Genomic DNA, 20,165 nt, shown 5'->3' on the forward strand with positions numbered 1-20,165 from the left:
TGTGGGGGGTGCAGGCTGCCAGGCCCTGTCCCTGAGCCCTGCTCTCCGGGCAGGTTTATCTGCCAGGTGAACAAGGCTGCTGTCGCCATTCAGCGTTGGTACCGCCGCCAAGTGCAGCGGCGCCGAGCGGGAGCGGCCAGGCTGGAGCACCTGCTCGGGTCCAAGCGAGAGGTCAGTGTGGGTGCCTGAGCCGCACCAGGCTCCCCCCGAGGCTCCAGCCCAAGATCCCAGGGATCCGAGCCTTGTACAGGCAGAGTTTCTGGGACAAGCGGAATCGCCCCATAGGCACATACCCCATGAGGGACCCAGCGTCCTCTCTGACACTAGGTCCCCTCGATGGACAGGACGGTCCTCGTTGTGACTTTCACTAGGGCCTGAGTGTCAGGAAACACCTTCCAGGTCTGTCCCAGCTGAGGGGTTGCGGGAGGCCCTCTGAGCAGGCTCCTGGTGCCTGCACGAGGGGCCTTGTCTCTGCAGAGCTCTGGTGGGTCCCGCCTCCCCCACCTGCCCTGTGGACGCCGTGGGCTCCAGGGGGCTCCGGGTGTGGTGTGGAAACCTCCAGTCTGGGCCCAGGGACTCTGTCTTCTGGATTTATAACTCTCCATGGCTCTGGGCTCCCTGGCAGGAGCAGCGGCAGCGGCTGGGGGAGGGCACCTTCCTGGACCTGCACCTGCAGAAGGAGGCGGCGAGGAGGAAGGCCCGAGAGGAGAAGGCACGCCAGGCCAGGCGAGCGGCCATCCAGGTACCCAGGGGACCTGCGCGGCGACCACAGCCGCACTGTGGCCTGAGCCCGACGCTGAGTGCAGCTCTGCTGTCCGGGGGCCACCCAGGCCCCTGGACGTTGAGCCTCAGGGCAGCTTGGCTGGGGGAGCGGGAGGGGGCTGTCCTCCCCCAGGGACAGCGCTCAGAAGGGCTCCCACGGCAGGAGCTGCAGCAGAAACGAGCCCAGAAGTCAGGTACCACGGAGCTCGGGCTGCCCAGGGAGGCCTGTGTGCCAGGGACGCTGCGGCCTGCTCAGGACCTGCCCCCGACGCCAGGCAGCACCCACCTCCAGACCCTCAAGGCCAACAACGCTGGTGAGTGTGGCTCTTCTCCACCCTCTCTGGGGGCCTGGCCTGCCCCGCCCACCCCGTGCACACCCCTGCCCCCAGGGCCACCACCACCCCCGCAGGGTGAGCCGCATCCAGGAAGGAGGTGCGGTCTCTGCGGACATTCCCTCGGCTGCTGCCCGGCTTGGTGGCTTCCCCTCGGCCCTGCCGCAGACCCCCGGCAGCCCCTGCTCCTGCCCAGTTACCTGACGAGGGCACTGAGACCTTGATCAACAGACGGTCCAGGGTCCAGGACGCCCTTCGGGGCGGAAGACCCAGAGGTCTGGGCTGCACCCACCCCTCAGCCTCACACCCCAGGAGGCTGGGGCTCCGCAGACCTCTGCTCCGGGACATCCACGTCGGTTTCTTCCCAAGGGTAGCTCCAGGTTCACTGCCCTGGGGGATGCCCTGTGTTCTGCCTGCAGGTACCGCCTTCCGTGCTGAGGTCCCTGAGGAGCTCCACCCACCCACCTCCGACTGCCCCCCAGGGCCCCCGCGGTCTCCGGAGGACGGGCTGCAGGTCTGGGCACACCCACCCTTCCCTCCCTCTGGATCTCAGCTTCGAGGGGCGTGTCTGTGCCAAGGTGGCCTGAGCCTGCCTTTTTCTTGTTGCCTCCCCAGCTGTGGGGGTCACTCATGCCCCGAAAGGCTGCCCAGGAGGGGTCATGTTGCCCTGGTCCAAGGTGGTGGCCTGTGAGGGGCCCTTGCTCCAGTGGGGTCTCTGGATGTGCTCTGGAAACCCGTTAGGTTTTCACAGATGCCGGCAGTGGGGGCCGTGTCATCGTCCACAGTGGAGGGGCCGGGTGACAGCGGGCCCCAGTGGCACCAGGCTGCTCTGCCTGCCCGTTTTCCCAGAGGGGGGCCTTGGGACGAGTCCACGGTGGCTAGAGCTGCCCTGGGTGTGCCGGCCGAGGGTGCTGGCAGGAAGACTCTGGGGAAGGCTCCCTGGTCGGCCTCGGCGGGGGGGCGGCTCTCAGCCACCAGTGGCCTTGCCAGCTTCTCTCCCTGCCCTCTGACACAGGACACTCGCTCCCAGGACGTGGCCAAGGAGGACCCGGAGACGGTGGCCCCTGGCAGGGCCAGGCGCAGGGCGCCGCTGGACGAGCTGCTGCGCACACTGCAGCTGCTGGAGGAGGAGCCGGAGCCGCTATCCCACCCTGGGGCCCGACACAGGGGCAGATGCGCCTGGGCCAGCGAGGTGACTGCAGCCATGCGCCCTCCCCAGCCTGCCATGGGTGCATCCACACGGCGTTTGGGGTCCCTCTGGGGTCAGAGGGAATCACGGTGCCACCGGGCTCTGCACTTTAGTCGGGAACCTGACGAGGGGCAGTGGAGCATGCTGGCCCTGCTGGCCCCTCTGCCTGAGGCCAGGACACTCAGAATCACGTGGCAGGGACAGCACACTGTGTGGTGGGCCCCTCCTCTCTGCCAGCAGGGATACTGCTGCCCCGAGCGATACCCCACAAGCATCTGGGGCAGCCTGAGCGCCCTTCCTTCTAGAGCCAGGCCCCGGCCCTCCCCTGCTTCGGGGGACCCTGGGTCCTCGCGCTGCCCCGACAGCCCCCAATGCTGGACCCTGGTCCCACAGGAAGATGACGCCAGCTCTCTGACAGCCGACAACCTGGAGAAGTTCCGGAAACTCAGCACAGCCCCCAGCCCCCTGGAGGATGAGACGCTGCTCTCGGAGGCCAAGCTGCAGACCATCATGAGCTTCCTGGACGAGATGGAGACATCGGGGCAGGACCAGCCAGCCCCCCAGCAAGAGGTGGTCCTTCGCCTCGCCCCCTGCACCCTGCAGGAGGTGGTCCCTCGCCCTCCCTGCGGCCGTAGCCCCCTCCTGGCTTTCTGACATGGGATGGGCAGGGTCGGCTTGCCCTCACTGGGCCCCTCAGGTGGGCACCTGGAGCCTCTGAGCCGTGCCCTGGTGTCCCTGGGGCCATCAGCTGGCCATCCTGGGAAAATAGCAGTGGCCGGACTGAGCGCAGTGGTGATGTGGATTTTATCGTGGCGGGGGCAGGAGAGCTGGAAGTGAATATGACTTTTTAATGGTCTTTGATAACTTTTCTGACCACTGAGGCCGCTGGCCCTGCCCTTGTGCTGAGTGGCTGCCCCCACCTCGCCTCTGGGGCCCCGCGTGCACCGCTCCTCCCTCTGAGCAGGGGCCGGCAGTGGGGTGTCAGCTCACGTTGTTCGCCACCTCCCGGTCCTCTGACACTCAGCTGTGTCCACAGGGGCCGGTGCCGGAGGCGGGGCGGGGGCGCCCGGAGCCGGCATCCGAGGCGAGCACATCCATGATGCGGCTGAAGCTGGAGGTGGAGGAGAAGAGACAGGCCATGGCGTTGCTGCAGAGAGCCCTGGTAACGCTGGCACGTCGTCCCCACGGCCACCGGCTGGAGCACGGGTCCCGCCACAGCCTGCCCCGAGCAGCCCGGGCCTGCCAGTACCAGCCCTCCTGCTGCCCCCCACAGGCGCAGCAGCGAGACCTCACCGCCCGCAGGGTCAAGGAGACAGAGAAGGAGCTGAGCCGGCAGCTGCAGCGGCAGAAAACGCACTACGAGGCCACCATCCAGCGACATCTGGCCTTCATCGACCAGGTGACCTGCCCCTGGAGGGACGGGTCGGGCTCCAGACCCTGCACGTGTCTCGCAGAGACTTCTAGAACCAGGGAGCTGAGGCGCCAGCTACAGGGTGGCGCTAGTCCAAGGCCTGGGCAGTGCTGCACGTGCGTCCTGTCCTCGGACTGGCTCAGCACGGCAGGCAGCTGGCTACGGGGCAGTGAGCAGAGCACGCCCCAGTGGGGTCACCAGGGGAGCCGGTTGGCCCCGTGTGAGGTGTCCAAGCCCTTCTCGTGCCGTTCAGGGGCCGCCGTGCCCTGGGGAGGCCACTCCTGGTCCGCAGGGACTGCTGGGGTAGCCAGGGCTCCCCGAGTGAGAGTGGTGGGGGCGTCCAGCCCTCCCCTTGGCTCAGCCACACTCCCCTGGGTCCCTTTCTGGAGGGAGCACTGGCTCTGGGGTCTGAGGCAAGGCAGGGACCTCGGCTGCTGCGTAGTGGTCGTCATAGGTGCGTCCAAACCTGGGGCCCTCCCTGAGGCTGCTGTGGTCCTGACACCCCTTGGCAGGGCCCTCCAGGGCTGGGTGATGGGGAACGATGGTGTGACCCCCATCCCAGGAAGACCCTGACGTGGTCACTGCTGGGGGGCTGAGGCCATCATCCCCACTGGGCTCCTCTGACTCTCTGAGTCCTCCGCGTGGAGGACAGTGGTGGCTGCCGCCCCATGTCCACGTTTGCACAGACACCCTCCCACCCCCAGGGTCTGTCCACAGACCCAGGAGGGGATGGCCCTTGGGGAGGGGTGCTCTCCTGGGCTGGCCCTGGAGGCTGGAGGAGTCTCCCACAGCAGCGCAGCAACCTCCACTCCTGGCTCCCGTCGCAGCTGATTGAAGACAAGAAGGTCCTGAGCGAGAAGTGTGAGGCCGTGGTGGCCGAGCTGAAGCAGGAGGACCAGCGGTGCCGGGAGCGCGTGGCCCAGGCGCAGGAGCAGCACGAGCTGGTGAGCCCTGCTCCTCCTGCCTGACTCCCCAGGCCTGGTGGGCTCGCGGGCAGGGCAGGACCCAGGGTGCTAGGACCACAGGAGCAGGGTGAGCAGCAGAGTCCCGGGGTCACTGCAGCACTGAGCCCTATCACCCTCCCCTCCAGCTTCCCATCGCCAGACCCCGGGGTAGGGCCGTGGGACTAGTGTGAGCCCCTCCCCATGTCACAGCTGAGTTCACGTGGGACCCACCAGCCACAGCACCGTGGGTGTGAACCTGGGAGCCAAGCCCACCGGCCCCAGCTCCTGTCCTAGGGTGGCAGGATCGCTCTTTCTAGCTCATGTCAACTGAGTGCTGACCCCACCACGCTCCCACTGTGCCAGCAGCTGCTGACTAAGAGGCCAGTTCCATGGGCCTCAGCCTGCCTTGCGGCGCCTCCCCCAGCATGGGTGGCAATGGTCCCCAAGCCCAGACTCCGGAGTGGGGGTGGCCCCCATGATGGTAGCCGACAGCCAGAGTTGAGGACCGCCGGTCAGTGTGGACTCCGGGGCTGCCCTGGCGGGTTAGTGGGGCCTCTGCAAGCCAGTGCCTGCCCCCCGACTCCTCTAGCCCGGTCCCAGCCCTGGGCAGGGTGACTGGGGCTCCCGCAGCCCACACGTGCACCCAGAGGGCAGCGCCCGCCCGCTGTCTCAAGAACAGCCCTTCCCCTTCTGTGGGATGGGGCTGAGCACAGCACAGGCCTAGATCCATGCGGTGGCCAAGGGGCCGGGGAGGAGGGGGGCGTGTCCTTTGCGTTCACTTCCCAACCTGTTTTCTTGCTCGTAGGAGATTAAGAAGCTCAAAGAGCTAATGAGCGCCACTGAGAAAGTCCGCCGGGAGAAGTGGATCAGTGAGAAGACCAAGAAGATCAAGGAGATCACTGTGAGAGGTGGGCGTCCCGGGCTGTGGGGTTGGGCTGGTTGAGGGGAGCTGTGGCGGCCGGGGGAGGGGTGTCCTTTTGAGGCAGGACAGTGGCTTCAGTCACATGTGCAGCACGAGACCCTCCCGGGAAGAGGTAAACATTCTGTGCTCCGTCACGGCCCCCAGACTGGCCTGGCCCGGCTCCTGGCAGCCAGCCCACAGTGGCCTGAGCTCGGAGGGGTCGGCGGGTGGAGGCCACACTGTAGGAAGTGCGGGTGGCAGCGGCCGAGGCGCAGAGCTGGGGCTCCAGGGCTGACTTCCCCGGGAGCGGGGCCTGGGCTACAGCGCCAGCCTATGTCCCAGCGACCACCAGGCAAGCAGGGTCCTCGGGGCCTGAGACAGGGCAGTGTCGCTCCTGGGCTGGGCTTCCCAGGCTTCCCCTGGTGCAGCCGGTGCCCCTGCCCCAGGCCTGGAGCCCGAGATCCAGAAGCTGATCGCCAAGCACAAGCAGGAGGTGCGGAAGCTCAAGGGCCTGCACGAGGCAGAGCTGCTGCAGCTGGACGAGCGCGCCTCGCAGCGCTACCTGCGCCAGGCCGCGGAGCTGCGGGAGCAGCTGGAGCGCGAGAAGGAGGCACTGGGCCAGCAGGAGCGCGAGCGGGCCCGGCAGCGGTGGGTGGTGGCCTCCGAGCAGATGCGCGGGACCCTGGGCATGAAGCTGGGGGCATCCTCAAAGGCCGGGGTGGAAGTCACAGGTGGGGGGCCAAGGGGTCCAGGGCAGTGCACGGGGAGGGCACAGGAGACTGTGGCCCTGGAGCTCCTCAGTGGGGGCAGGCAGCCTGGGCACTCGCTGCAGGCACTGTCCACGTGAGCTCCGGGAGGGCAGGGCTGCACCTCCCCCCAGGCACCCGTAGTTCAGTGCCGCCCAAAGCTGCCAACCCTCGGGCAGGTGGCCTCAGGGTCCTTGCACCTCTGACCTTGGGGCCCCAGGACACACTCTCATTCGTTCCCTTGGCCCTGGGTCTAGGACAAGGCTGTGCCCCTGTCGCCCTCAGACCCTGGGATCTGGTGGCCAAGGACATGCCGGTGACAGTGTCCGCAGGCACTGACTCAGGGGGCAGGTGCCCTCACCCTGTTTCCTGCGGAGTGGCCAGTCCCCCTAGACGCAGCACGGCCAGACCCTCAGCCCTTCCCCCCAGGTAGCACAAGGACGGAGGCCCTGGTGGGAGCTTGCTCAGGTCCTGGGCGCCTAGCTCCGTCACGAGCCATTTCACAAGGCACCACGAGGGCCCGTGGCTTAAGGAATCATGGGGGCCAGCTAGTGGGTGAGGTCCCCATGGCCTCCCAGCCCACCCCTGGGCAGCAGCTGTGATGGGCACTGAGAGCCTGGGGGCGCTCCGCTCTAGGGGGTGGGGAGGGCTGTGCCAGGCCTGTGGCTGGCCGGCGCCTCTGTGGCATGAGCATCCTGGGGCCACCCGGCCCTGCCCACCTGCAGGTTCGAGCAGCACCTGGAGCAGGAGCAGTGGGCCCTGCAGCAGCAGCGGCAGCGGCTGTATAGCGAGGTAGCTGCCGAGAGGGAGCAGCTGGAGCAGCAGGCTGCCAGGTACTGCTGGGGGCTTGCCAAGCCTCCCACTGACCTCTCCTGCCCCCGACCCTGCCTGCTGACCCCTCGCTGGCCCACAGGCAGCGGGCCGAGCTGGAGGAGTTGCGGCAACAGCTGGAGGACAGCAGCTCGGCACTGACTCGGGCCCTGCGGGCCGAGTTCGAGAAGGGCCGGGAGGAGCAGGAGCGCCGGCACCAGGTCTGTGCCCCGCGAGCCTGAGTGGTGGCTGGCGGGGTGGGGCTCCCGGGCCCGCTCTCACGCCTGCCGTCCCCAGGAGGAGCTGAAGGCCCTGAAGGAGCAGCTGGAGCTGGAGAGGCAGGCGTGGGCAGCCGGCTGCGCCAGGAAGGAGGTGGGCTGGGGCCCGGGCAGTGGGCGGGGGGCCCGGCGTGGCCTCACCTCTGGGTGTCCCGTGCGGCTGCTCAGGGGCGTGGTGGCGGTATTCTGAGCTGACACCGTGCGTGCTGCTCTTCACCCATCTTTTGCGTGAGCTCTGGAAGGGTGAGGGCCGGGCGGATCCCATGTGGTGGCAGAACACGTGTCGACCCTGCCTTGCCCGGTGGCTGCCATGCCTGGGGTCACAACTCCCGACGGCTCTCCCACGTGTGCGAAGGCACACCTGGGACAGTCTTCTGGGGCCTCAGTCTTCTGGGGCCTCCCGCGCGTGGACTGCACCGCTAGTGTCTCCTGGGGGCGCACGGCCCACACGCGCTCCGTCCTCCCGCGCCGGCCACCAGGCGGTTGTCCAGGCTGCCCATGCCTGTGGCCGGGTTTCACCTGCACCGTGGCCGCTGCCCCAGTGGAGGAGGATCCCAGATACGGGCTTGCGGGACAGAGGGCTGGACACGAAACTCGATGGACTCTCCAGACTTCCAAGAGGCTGCCCGTACCCTCTGACTGCCGGGCATGGGGGCTGCCCAGGCCCTGCCCTCAGCAGCTGGGCGAGCCGTTCCTTCTCCTCAGCCTGTCTGGGGCGGGTGGTGGCAACTGGCCATCTTGGGCCACGGGCCTGAGGGAGGGGAATGTTGGGCTGTGCAAAGGGTCTCCTTGGCGGGGGCCACCTTGTCTAGCACTCACCTCCTGTGCCCATGCTAGGTCCTCAGGCCAGGCGCAGGCCAAGGCCTCTTGGCCCCACGCGGCTCAGAGCCTGGGACCCGCCAGGAGCCCATGAGGCTGGCCCCGGCCCACTCTCGCCTGCCGCCTAACTCGCGGGCTCCGCCAGCCCGGTGGCAATCCCTCAGCCAGCCGCATGTCCCTCCAGGAGGCGTGGCTGCTGAACCGGGAACAGGAGCTTAAGGAAGAAATCCGGAAAGGCCGGGATAAGGAGATTGAGCTGGTCATTCACCGGCTGGAGGCCGACGTGACGCTGGCCAAGGAGGAGAGTGAGCGAGCCGCTGAGAGCCGGTGAGGCCCCGCGAGAGCAGGGCGCCTTGGAGTCCGTGGACGGGGCGGGCCGGGACCTGTGTGTGTCCAGGCCGCCTGCCCACGCTGCCCCTCCCTGCCCCAGCATCAGGCGCATACGGGACAAGTACGAGGCCGAGCTCTCCGAACTGGAGCAGTCGGAGCGGAAGCTTCAGGAACGGTGTACGGAGCTGAAGGGCCGGCTCGGGGAGGCCGAGGGGGAGAGCGTGCGTCTGCAGGGCCTGGTGCGGCAGAAGGAGCGGGCGCTGGAGGACGCACAGGCGGTGAGTGGGCAGGCGGCGGTGGGCAGCCCCCGGGCCCCTCCCGCGTCCGCAGGGCCACCCTGGCCTCCTGCTCACCACCTCCCGTGCCCACGCAGGTGAACGAACAGCTGTCCGGTGAGCGGAGCAGCCTGGCCCAGGTGATCCGCCAGGAGTTCGCCGACCGCCTGGCAGCCTCTGAGCAGGAGACGCGGCAGGTCAAGGCGGAGCTGGCCGAGCTGCAGGCCCGCCAGCGGCTGGAGCTGGAGGACGTGCACCAGAGGTGGGCAGCTGGGCGGTGTGGACAGAGACGGGGCACGGCGGGGTGGGCAGGACGCGGCTGAGGAAGGCTGGTGAGTGGGGGACACCCCGGCTCCTTTCGGGCAATACAAAGACACCCATGGACAGAGGCGGGTGTGGGCTCCACGCTGGCGGCCCAGGAAGCCTGGGGCTGTTCCCCTCCGAGCAGCACCTCGTCTGGGGCATCAGGCTCCCAGCAGGCCTGGCTCTGCCCTCTCCCCAGGACCGCCCCGGTGCGTCTGATCAGGGCCCATGTGGGTTCTCCAGGGAGGTGGCTCCCAGGGCCCCTGTGGCCTGGGTGGGTGGGTACCATGCAGAAGGTTTGAGGTGCTGTGAGGTTAACGACGAGCCCCCGTCCCCAGGGATCCCCAGCCTTCCACGCAGCCCCCCAGGGGCTCTGAGAGGCAGGTGTGGGTCAGGGCTGCGCACGCCGTCCTGGCGCTAGGCCTCCCTGCTATGTGCCGGGCTCCTTGCTCCGGTAGCCACTCTGGTTCCGCGGGGCCAGCCAGGCCGCCGTGGGGCTGCGGTCAGCACCCTGGTCTGGGATGCGGGGCGGGGGCCGCGTGGAAGCCCACCGTGTGCTGCCTGCAGGGTGAAGGTGGCCCTGGCGAAGAAGGAGGAAGCTGTGAACAGCCTCCGGAAGCAGCACGAGGCCGCGGTGAGGCGGGCCCAGCACCTGGAGGAGCTGCTCGAGCGGCACCAGCCGCCGCTGCAGAGCGCCAAGTGACACCAGTGACGCCGGCTGGGGCGGGCGGGGGACAAGGGAGGCTGGGTGCTGGGCCCGGAGGCCGGCAGGGGCTGGATGCCAAGAGACAGGGTGGGAGCGACCCGCGCCTGCCCCTCCACAGAGCAGGTGCTCGGGACGCCTGCCGTCCTGGCGCCTGTGGCTGCGCTTTAACAGTAAAAAGACATCGCCTTTTAGTGTTTTGTGACCTGACTTGTCACTCTCCTGGGCCGGAGACTGCCCGAGGGCCCACACAGAGCAGCCAGGCGTGGGTCTCTGCCTCCCTCCCTCTCTCCTGCAGCCTGTCCAGGAAATGGCGAGACCCTGCCAGCAGCCCCTCCACGCACAGCCCAACGCCTACACCGTGTTCCCTGCCTCGCCCTGCAGCCCCAGTACTTGGGCTCCAGTCCCCGAGCACAGAGAACGGCCCTTTGTTCCCGGCCTGGCGCGGGAGGCGCTCCAAGGGCCCCATTCCAGCCCTGCAGGTGCTCAGAGCCCAGGGGCTGCCATGGTGCCCCCCGTGGCTGGAGTCTGGGGAGACTCCGGGGGGAGCAGACAGCCCTCTTGTCCCCACCATCGAGTTGTGACAGCCTGGAGCCTTCCAGAAAGGGGGACGGACAGGCCACACTGCGGGCGGGGGCCCTGAGCATCCTCAGAAAGTCCCAGGCCGGGGAGGCTGTGAGAGGGAAGGCAGCTCTCCCCACCCACCGCTGCCCTGGCCCCGGGTGCCCACTGCTCACAGCCAGCCTGGAGCTCCCCCGCACATGGCACTGTGTGCGTGGAACCTGCCCAGGGTCCTTGGGGAGAAAAAGTGAGTGCCCGCTGGAAGGGAGGGGTCTGCTGAGGGCTGTGGGCCCCCGCGGGGATGGTGCGCTCACGGCCGGGCATCCCCCACCTGCGGCAGGTGTGGGACGCTCCCTAGCACAAGGCGCAGCTGCCGCAGCTCTGCCTGGGTCCTGGGAAGACGTGCAAGTGTGCGTGGGCCAGGCATGAGTCTGGCACAGGCTGGCGCAGCAACTGCTGGGCCTTTCCTGGTTTGCAGACACAGCCGTGCCCGTGCTGAGATGACACACACACCAGGGACAAACGGTGCCCGGTGTAGACAGGAACAAGGCTGGTCCCAGGGCTCCCCAGGGTCACCGTGAGCCAGGCTCGTCTCATGGAAGCCGCTGACGTAAGCCAAGGATGGTGGCAGCAACGCTTCACCAGGCCCGAGCTGAGGGAGTGTCGCGGTGGCCTCACCACAGCCGTGCGGACAGGGACGTTGACTGTGGGGAGGGCGCTGATAGGGGTGACCCATGCAGCTGGGCTTCTGCGGGGCGGAGGTTCCAACCCAGTTGCAGTTCACCTGCAACTGCGCTCAACTGACCGTAGCTCAGGAGACCTGGCGCCATCCTGGGAGGCTGCTCTCGCTTGAGGGGTTTCAGGATGACCCAAGGCCAGAGTGCTGGTGGCAGGCACCCAGCGGGTCCCCTGAGCCACAAGTGCAGGGCATCAGCAGGCGTGAGTCCTGGGTGTGGTCACGCGCTGTCTTACCCGCCACAAGGCCAGGGAGGGCTGAAGTCGTCGTTTACATGCACCTGAGGCAGCTGGGCAGGAGCTCTCCCTGCCAGCCTCCGTGTCACCAGCCCTGTCCAGCCTTGGTTTCCTCATCTGGGCAGGAGCTTCGGGGCTGCGTGCTTTTCCTTCTGTGCAGAGCCGATTCTCCCAGGACCTGAGGCCAGAGCCCCACAGGGAGTGGGACCAGCAGGCCATGCTGGTCTCCCGTGGGCCCCGGGCTGGACCCCTCTGACTGGCCCGGCGAGCACTGCGCTTCCCAAGTCTTACAGGAAGCAGGCACCGGCCGATGGCTGGGTCAGTGGCTTCCTCAGGGCTCCCGACATCCTCCCAGGCCTGACCCCTCCGGTGGGAGAGCCCGCAGGCCTGGCAAGGGCTTGAGGGAGGAAGGGGCTGCCTCAGTCGCCCACCGCACTCCCGGCCCTGCCCGTCTCTGCAGCTTTGCCATGGAGCCCCATTCCCCTGGCCTGCAGCCCACCCTGCACCTTGCTGTCCCAGGAGCCAGTCCCATGTCCCAGGAGAGGGAAGGGGCTGGATGCCAGGCAGGAGGGGCGGGAGCGGGCTCTGGGGGGGCTGCGGGAGCTGTCCGGAGCCAAACCAGGGGAAATGGGTTTTCTGCTCTGGCAACGTTTGGATGTTCTAGCCAAAAAAAGTATTTTCATCTGAAGCGCTGTTAGGCGTTGCTAGGGGCAAGTGGCTTTCAGTTACTGAACTAAGGTATTTTTGCAAATGCGGTAGTCAGCAGAGGAAGGACAGACAGTTGGGTGACTTCTGCAGAGATAGGAGGGGATGCTTCTCAGGGGCAGGAAGTGGGCGTGGGGACAGTCTGGCGCCCAGCACACCCATGGACAGGCAGTCCTCTCGGTTGGTTGTGGCTGGTTGTTCGCTTGTTCCCTCCCTCATGCCTGAGCCCCTCACCCCTTCGTTCCTGGGAACGTGTAGAGGGCTTTGTACACCACTACACTCTGCTATCCTCCGATCTCTTTATTGTTTTTTTAATTCAAGTTTTAGTTGTCACGTACGATAAAGATAATTAGCTTTTGACAGTAAGGGGCTGAGGCTGTGTGTTATTCCTGGGTCTCTGTCTTGCCCACAAGCCACGTGGCAGCATCTCACGTGTCCTGGCTAGTGAGAAACCTGTCCCCTAGAGGCTGGCACGTTGGGGTCCTGTCTACCAGGCTGCTTCACCTGGACAGGTGTGCCCAGGGGAGGGGGCTGAGTCACCATTCCTACTCCCTGGGGTGGGGGCAGGGGTGCCTCTGTGTAGCTATTAGGGCCCAGCCCCCCAGGTCTCACTCGTTGCCCCCTTGGCCTTCCAGGTCTTCTGCTACAGGTAGCTCTAGCACCTCGTACATGACAGAACAAGGCTGGGCATCACCCAGCAGGACACTGTGGGGCTCACATGGGCATGGGGGCATCTCCGCACCAGGGTGGGGGGGTGCCCGAGTCCCTTCCCCGTCCAAGCTGTTGCGCTGTAGGTGCATTGGAGGTCTCTGGCCCCCCAGTGAGGAGAGGGCTCCCAGGGAGGGGCCAGACTCAAGAAGCACAAGTAGACTCTGCCTGGGGTTCCTTCCCTGTCCCCCAGCTTGTTGCCCTCATGGGCTCCACCCTCTCCCCAGCAGAGCTTCTGACCCATGGCCCTCCTTTGAGACAAGTGACAGAATCAAAGAAATCACCTAAGTCCCCGCTTACGCCAGGCTTAGAGCTGGGGGTGCAGCTGCGAGCAAACCAGAGCAGACCCTGCCCCAAGGGGCTTCACACTCAGAATTCCGCCCCTGTTGCCCTCTCTTTTCTTTGAGTTTAACTTTCTGTTCTTTTTCTAACTTTGGGGGATACTCAGGTCATTGATTGCAGCCCTTTTTCAAGTCTATGCCTTTAAGACTATGAATTTCCCTCAAAGCACAACTTGAGCTATACCCACAAGTTTAGTTATGTTGTCTTTTCATGATTCTGAGGTTCAAAATGTTTTCTAATTTCCACAGTGGTTTCTTTGAACCATGGACTGTTTAGCACCACATTGCTTTGCTTTTCTTTTTGTTTTTAATTTCTCACTTAGCTTCCCTGTGGTCACAGAATAGGTTCCATATTATTTCACTCCTTTGACTTGATGGAGACTTGCTTTACGACCCAGCAGTTGGTCAATTTTGATAAATGTGACGTCTGTGTATTTAAAAGAACATGTGTTCTGCAGTGTTGGATGCGGGGTTGTGTCTTTACCAACCAGGCCCGGCTGGTCCATTGTCCAAAGAGACCAGCCCACTGGTCTCTTTCCTGCCACCTCTGTCAGCGCGTGGGGGTGGGATGCTGCAATCTCCCACTGTGACCGTGCTCCTCTCTTCTCACTCTCCTGTGCTCGATCCCGTGTCACGCATGCTGAGGGCTGGGATGCACGCAGAGTGAGAGCTGGCTGTCTCCCTGCGTCGCTAGGAACCTCTGTGAGCCGCGTGCCCTGCGGCGGTGCTTCCTGCCTTCACGCCCCCTCGTCCCATGGTTGAGCCGTGCCAGCTTCTCTCCATAGCGTTTGCACAGCCTGTGTTTGCCCTTCTTCCTTCCGACCTTTCTATGGCCTCGTGTTGGAGCACAGCGTGAAGGCAGCCACGGACGACTCGAGAACCTGGCTTGGCCTGCATCACGCTGGGTTTGGCCCGAGGGCAGTGGTTTGCTGACCCCTGACTCGGGGGCTTTGCTCTGGCTGGCAGTCAGGGCAGGGATGGGCCGGCCGTGAGTGTGGACTACAGTCCGCGAGGACCGGTCGGGCTGTCCCCCGGCTGTCCCCCTGCCGGGCAGCCCCACAGAAGCTGCAGCTGAGCCCCTGCTCCCTGACAGGCCCTGAACACGCGTGAGACTGCGGGACCCCCCTCAGCCGCCCGGTCTCTCAGCTGCCGCTACTGGCCGGCAGGTGCCTGGGGAGGAAACCTGGGCCACCACACGCTCGCCTCGGGGGGCTTCCCTGCTCTGGGGTCTCAGAAGCCCACACCTCGATGCCCTCCTTGCTGACAGTAAACACAGTAAGTACTGAGTGTCGCAGAGCCTCAGGGGTGAGGCGTGCTTTGGGGAAGAGACCGGGTCGAGGGGAATGTGGGCGCCCAGCAAGGCGCGTGTGCTGTGAACGGCGGGGCTGCGCCATTCACCAGGCGCCGGGCCCCAGGCCGCAGTCAGCTGAGCAGAGGCCCCGGGGCGGGCGGGGTGGTGCGGGGCTAAGGATTAGTGTGGGGCCACGTGGCTGCAGGGGGACGTTGGGGAGGTGTCTGGGATCAGAGTGAGCGTCAGGAACCAGGTGTGTAGGGTTCTGGGGGCTTGAGGAGCATCCCCAGAGGGTTCTGGGAGGAATGACGTCCAACTCCTGTTTGAAAAGTGGGCATCTTCCCTTCAGGGGTGAGCGGGACTCTGGCTCCCCCCACCTTCAGTTCCCCCATCCTGAGGGCCTGGAGTCCCTCATGGTGCCCCATGTGGACAGGGGCTGGGGAGGGGCCCCGGGCAGAGTGGGAGCTGCCAGCACACAGGTGGTGCTTAAAGCCACGAGATAGGGGAGCCCACAGATGGGGCCTTGGGGGTCCCTCTGGAATCCCTTAGGGACAAGAGGGAGGCGGGAGGGGAGAACGAACGCTGAGGCTTCCTGCCCTGGCGGGAGGGCGCAGAGCCCCTCGGGGCACCTGGGGTGGCAGGTGTCCTTGGCCGAGTTTGGGCGGCTGCGGTGGGAGCTGGGGGCAGAGGGTCTAGGTGGCCGCCAGCCGGGCCCAGCACAGGCTGGGGCAGGGCCCTCTGGGGTCTGGGCACGGAGGGCACCGGGCAGATCCGGGCTGGTGGGGCTGGGGCGGGGGGGCAGTGGCCATGCCCTTCCGCCTTCCCTCCTACGCCTGCCACCCCCCGCCGTCACCCACAGACCCACGACCCTGATCCCCCCAGTTGGCACCAGCACCCTCCACAGACACACGGGGCCGCGTTGTTCATTTAATGCTGTTTTCTTCCATTTTCCCGGCATGAGCTGGGTCCACGCCGGCAGCCTCCTCCTCCTCCTGGCCCCAGCGACGTCTATGCGCGCACGCGCCGGCCCCACGTGACCCGGAGGCAGTCTCTCGGCTGGCCAGGGCTGATCTTGCTGCTACTTCTTTGGAATTTTCTCCTTTTTGATCAATTCGGAAAATTCTAGAGCAGGAGAATGATTTCCAGTAAATAATCCTATTTTGTGCTTCCCCCCCACCAAGCCCTGAGTCCCCCAGCTCCCAGAGGAGGCGGGGTCCCGCCCCGAGCCCCTGTGTGGGAGCAGGGAGGCAGCACCATGCAGCTGAGGGCTGCGTCACTGTGGTTTGCCCACGTCCCGCCCTGTGGCAGGCACGAGTTGACCCCCGCCAGGGACTTGCAATGGCTGAGTCTCTGTGGAGACCCTCAGAGATTCTCAGCAGACTCTTCTGAGAGGGGCTCCTCTGTGATCACCCCACCTTTCTCAGCGGGAAACTAAGGCATGGAGGGCCGGGGCCTGAGTGCCGAGCAAACCCCTGAAGCAGGCCCATGTTCCCTGTGGCCTCTCCGCCTCTGACCTCAGGCCTGTGGCAGCAGGTGGGGGTGGGGCAGGGTGAGAAGACCCAGACCTCGGGGCAGCCGTGGGGAGCCTCTCGGGGCCTGCAGGCCCCTCAGAGCCCAGCCCCGTGCCACCTGCCCCCTCAGAAACCCACAGGGGCGCCCCTTGGCATGGTAAGACGCCACCCCTCTCCGTGTCCCTGAGACGCATGTCTGTGAGTTGGGGGACAGTGCCCACGTGGGGGCTGGGAGACCCGGGGGTGGGGTGGGCGCTGATGGGGAGCCTTGCTGGGCACTGTGCCCAGAGGGTGCCTGTTCAAACTGCCCGGGCGGGCCCTGCCCCCACCTTCATAGTTGATCCTCCCGTCCCCGTCCGTGTCGGCCGCCTGGATCATGGCCCCAGCCTCCTCGTCGCTCAGCGTGGCTGCGGGCACACTGCTGGGGATGGTGGACAGGATGTACCCGTGGCCAGGCGGGCTCAAGTCAGGACTGAGGGGCTCTGGCCGGTGCCCGGTAGTTATAGGGTGATCTCTCCCACGGCCCAGGTGGGGAAACTGAGGCCCTGGGCCTCTGGGCTTGGGTCCAGTGCTGTCCACAGCTGAGGCCCCGACCCTGGTTCCAGCCTGGCCCCATGCCCAAGGCCAGGTCAGCCAGGTGGGCATGGGGGTGTGGTCTGGGCAGAGGCGCAGGGCACCCCTCCCCGGCCTTTGGCCACTACTTGATTTCATTCCATTCGATGAAGCTACTCTTGTCCTTGTCCAGGGCCTGGAAGGCCTTGCGGATCCCGCCCTCCAGCTGCCCGGAGGCCTGGAACTTCCGCATGTACTCGAAGAACTTGAGTAGTTGAAGGACCCTGGGAGCAACAGAGCTCGGGTCACTGCGGGCCGACCGCTCACGGGGCTCGGCCACCCGGTGGGAGATCCCACCTGGGATGGGGTGGCCTGGTCCCCTACGCCCTCCCCCGCCCACTGCAGGCCATGGTGTCGGGCCCATCAGCACCAGGGAAGGGGTGGGGTCCCCAGACAGGCTCTTGTGTCCAGGGCTGGACAGGCTGGGGGCAGGGGGCGCAGTGCCGGCGAGGCGAGCTATACCGTGGTGTCTTGTACCGTGGGCAGCACCTCTGTGTCCTTGTCCGACAGAGACTTGCCCATGGCCAAAGCCATCTTCTTCATCTGGGAGAAGTCCTCATCCATCCTGGCGCTGGGGTGGACAGGGAGCCAACCTGTAGGGTGCACGGGCAGGAGGGGGTTCTGCAGGGACCAGAGCAGAGACCCTGCGTGGCGCTGGCTCCTGCCCGCAAGTTGCAGGTGCTAGTGTCACGCTGGAGCCACTGAGGCCGGCTGGGATTGCAGCCTGGCGGGCGGGGTCTGGGTACAGGCTGAGGGACTGGCAGGCAGGGGCCAGGCTGTCCTGTGCCCCTCACGGCAGTGCCTTGTGACCTGCTGGGCTCTCGGGTTGCCGTCCCCAGTGGGGGTTGGTTTCTGGGCCTTGCGGCACCACAGCTATTTCAAAGTGCGAGGGCTATAGGGTCAGCTGGCGTCCCAGGTTCCTTGGCTCTCTCGAAAGTTCACGGGGTGGTGGAGCCTTCTGGAACATGCTTTTGCCACCAGGAGGGGCGGTGTGGCAGCCTGTGGTCCAAGCAGGGCTGGGCAGTAGCCAGAGGCTCTGCTTCTCCACAGAGAAGCCACAGACAGGTCAGGGGTTGCAGACTGGCCCTGGTGCCTCAGGGTGTGGGGAGCACCAACCTGAGCGGCCTAGCTTCTGTGTCGTCGATGCGGGGAGACCCTGCCTTTCACAGGGGCAGGAAAGGAGCCAGGAGGGAAGGGAGAGTGGGGGTGGGCTCCCCAATCCCTGCGGTGGGCTGGGAGCGGGGCCCCCACGGTTCCCCCGGTCGCCAACTCCCAAGCCAGAGGGTGTGGTCAGCTGGGGTGCAGGGCAGGCCCCACCGCTCTACGCCCTGAGCACTGGCAGCTTGAGGCCCCACCGGGGGCCGGTGTCCCCCCGTTATGGAGGAGGCACTGGGCCAAGTTCCAGGCCAGGCCTGGCTGGGAGTCAGTGTCCTGTCTGCGGAGCACTGGGGGCGCCCCTGAGCCCGTTCACCACCCACCTCTCCCCTTATGACTCTCTGGGGAGCCCCCACAAAGACGAGAGCCTGCGACCAGAGCTGGAGATGGAGGGTTTATTTATAGTGCCTGCGTCCCGGGGCTGAGATGGAGTTCCATGTCGTCGCCGGAGTGTGGCTGTGGTGTCCAGCCCCGAGGGCCTGGCCGGATGCCCGGGGGCTGCTCTCAGTGCTGGCAAGGCCCTGCCCCGCACCCCGGCCTCCGCCACGAGAGCTCGGAGGCCTGGCTAAGACCCCAGACCCCACATCCTGGCACTGCTGTATCCTGGGGGCCTCCAGCCACTCTGGACCATGGCACGGCCTCTGCGGGCTGTGTTCTGCCCACAGTCTGGCATCTGCCAACGAACCGCCAAGTTCGGCGCTGAGAAGAGGAAAAGGCCTCAAGGGTGGAAAGGGGCAAGGGTGGGGTTGGGCGCCGTAATGGGGCTGGGCGAGGGCTAGAGCTGGCTCCGTGTGCCTGTCTCAGGCTCCGAAGGCCTTGGACTGTGCCCTGCCAGCCCCCAGCCTGTCCCCATCCCCACTCGGGCCTGGGGTCCTGAGGGCAGTGGATAGGGCCAGCTTCCCCGCTGGAGTCCCAGCTCCCACCGCCTCTCACAGCCGTGCTGGTGCCAGCACACGCATGCACACACGCGCACCTGCAGGGCTGGGCACATGCAGCTGCCCTCAGACCGGGGGCTCCGTCGGGGCTGATGGGGGCGCTGCCCGTTGGGAGGTCTATACCCTCCCCTTCCTCCTTCTCCTCCTGCCTCCCCAGGGCCTCCTTGGGGTCCCCCCAGGTCCCAGGCCCCTTCCGTCCTGTGGGGGAGGGCGAGGCCCCAAGCTCCCACAGCCCAGCTCCGACAGCCCGGGCTCACCTCTGCCTGGTGTCCCTGCAGGCTCTGGGAGGCGGAGGGGGCTCTGGGAGGCGGAGGGGGCTCCGGCCTTTATACCTGCAGCTGCTCAGCCTGTTTACATCCTGGGGCCGCAGCTGTCCTCCGCCCCTCCTGGGCATTCCAGCCTGGCACCGGCCACTCCCAGGGGCTTGCTGGCACTTGGTGCGTCAACACTGGGCTGGGTAGACTGGCCGCCAGTAGCACCTGGCCTCCCCAAGCCCGGGGTGGGGCTGGGGGGAGCAGATGGCATCCGTGAGTGAGCGGGGGCTGCCGGGCAGCCAGGAGCTGGGAGCCAAGGTCAGCAGGGCCGAAGTCAGAGGGGCAAGGTCAGTGGGGCTGAGGTCAGAGAGGTTGGGGTCAACGGGACGGGGGTCAATGGGGCCGGGGTCAGAGGGGCTGAGGTCAGAGGGGCCAAGTAACTCATCCAAGGTCATGTGGTGAAGCCCAGGCCTGGAGCCTCCAGCAGCAGCGGCTGAACTGAGCGGGAGGGGCTGTACGCCCCAGAGGTCAGGGAGCTGAAGGCCCGTCCTTGCCCCCAGCAGCTCTGGTGCAGCAAACAGGCTGCAGAGGCAGGCGCGTGAGCAGGGCCTGGAGGGACCCAGCTGAGGGGACTGTGCCTGGGAGTGGGATCTGGGCCCGGAGGGAGGCGCACAGCTCAGCTAAACTTGCAGGCCGAGAGCAGGTGGGGGTGGGGAGACTCCAGGTTCATACGGGACAAAGCTTTCCCAAGCCTCCCAGATCACGGTCGTCCCCTTGGTGGGGAGCGGGGAGGGCCAGGTGTGGTCTCTGGCTGGCTCTGAACACCAGGCACATTGTCACCTTCTGCCCAGGGAGGGTGGCTTCACCGCACAGTGCCAAGGGCCCAGGCCAGCCCCTGCTGCTGGAGGGGTGTGGCTTCCTCTTGGAGGCTGTGGAGGTCCCAGTGGGGTGAGGGTGTTGTCCTGCTAATGAAGGTGACAGTCATGATACGTGAAGGTCATAGGCAGTGACATGTGCTATCGAGTGGGCTGTGCCCGTGCCAGGCCCAAGAAGGTCTCAAATAGCCCCCACGGCAGCCCCCAGGGACGCTCTTGCATCCTCCTTATTCCAGAGAATAAGGCAGAAGGTGCGCAGACAAAGCCCACTCTGCCTGTCCCAGAGGAGGCTGCGGGGCCCTAGCCAGGCATGGCGGGGGCAGGGCCACCTGGAGCCGCAGCTCAGACCCGAGGGAGATGCCCAGGCCCGGATGGTGAGGGGACGCTGGTCGGTGCCACCAGGCCAGCTTCCCAAAGGCTGAGCCATCCGTGGCCCCAGCCG

The 20,165-nt window shown here is 66.2% G+C and overlaps 1 protein-coding gene and 1 pseudogene across 1 annotated transcript in view; one reads left to right on the top strand and one right to left on the bottom strand.

Annotated features, from left to right (window-relative positions):
- CEP131 (centrosomal protein 131kDa) overlaps positions 1-9,908 on the top strand; it is a 25,035-nt gene extending 15,127 nt beyond the window's left edge. Inside the window, exons 7-24 of the mRNA XM_012664171.1 lie at positions 54-171; positions 626-742; positions 926-1,076; positions 1,514-1,608; positions 2,110-2,286; positions 2,677-2,853; positions 3,320-3,445; positions 3,557-3,682; positions 4,522-4,638; positions 5,444-5,546; positions 5,986-6,187; positions 7,011-7,118; positions 7,199-7,316; positions 7,393-7,467; positions 8,377-8,519; positions 8,623-8,800; positions 8,896-9,059; positions 9,668-9,908. Coding sequence (XP_012519625.1) covers positions 54-171; positions 626-742; positions 926-1,076; positions 1,514-1,608; positions 2,110-2,286; positions 2,677-2,853; positions 3,320-3,445; positions 3,557-3,682; positions 4,522-4,638; positions 5,444-5,546; positions 5,986-6,187; positions 7,011-7,118; positions 7,199-7,316; positions 7,393-7,467; positions 8,377-8,519; positions 8,623-8,800; positions 8,896-9,059; positions 9,668-9,803 — 2,431 coding nt within the window. The 3' untranslated portion in view covers positions 9,804-9,908. The remainder of the gene's footprint in view (positions 1-53; positions 172-625; positions 743-925; positions 1,077-1,513; positions 1,609-2,109; positions 2,287-2,676; positions 2,854-3,319; positions 3,446-3,556; positions 3,683-4,521; positions 4,639-5,443; positions 5,547-5,985; positions 6,188-7,010; positions 7,119-7,198; positions 7,317-7,392; positions 7,468-8,376; positions 8,520-8,622; positions 8,801-8,895; positions 9,060-9,667) is intronic.
- A 2,741-nt stretch (positions 9,909-12,649) lies between these two features.
- LOC105826228 lies at positions 12,650-19,833 on the bottom strand (annotated as a pseudogene).
- Positions 19,834-20,165: the final 332 nt, after the last annotated feature.

Source organism: Propithecus coquereli, unplaced genomic scaffold, assembly GCF_000956105.1.
Source record: "Propithecus coquereli isolate 6110/MARCELLA unplaced genomic scaffold, Pcoq_1.0 Scaffold869, whole genome shotgun sequence".
Lineage (NCBI taxonomy): Eukaryota > Metazoa > Chordata > Mammalia > Primates > Indriidae > Propithecus > Propithecus coquereli.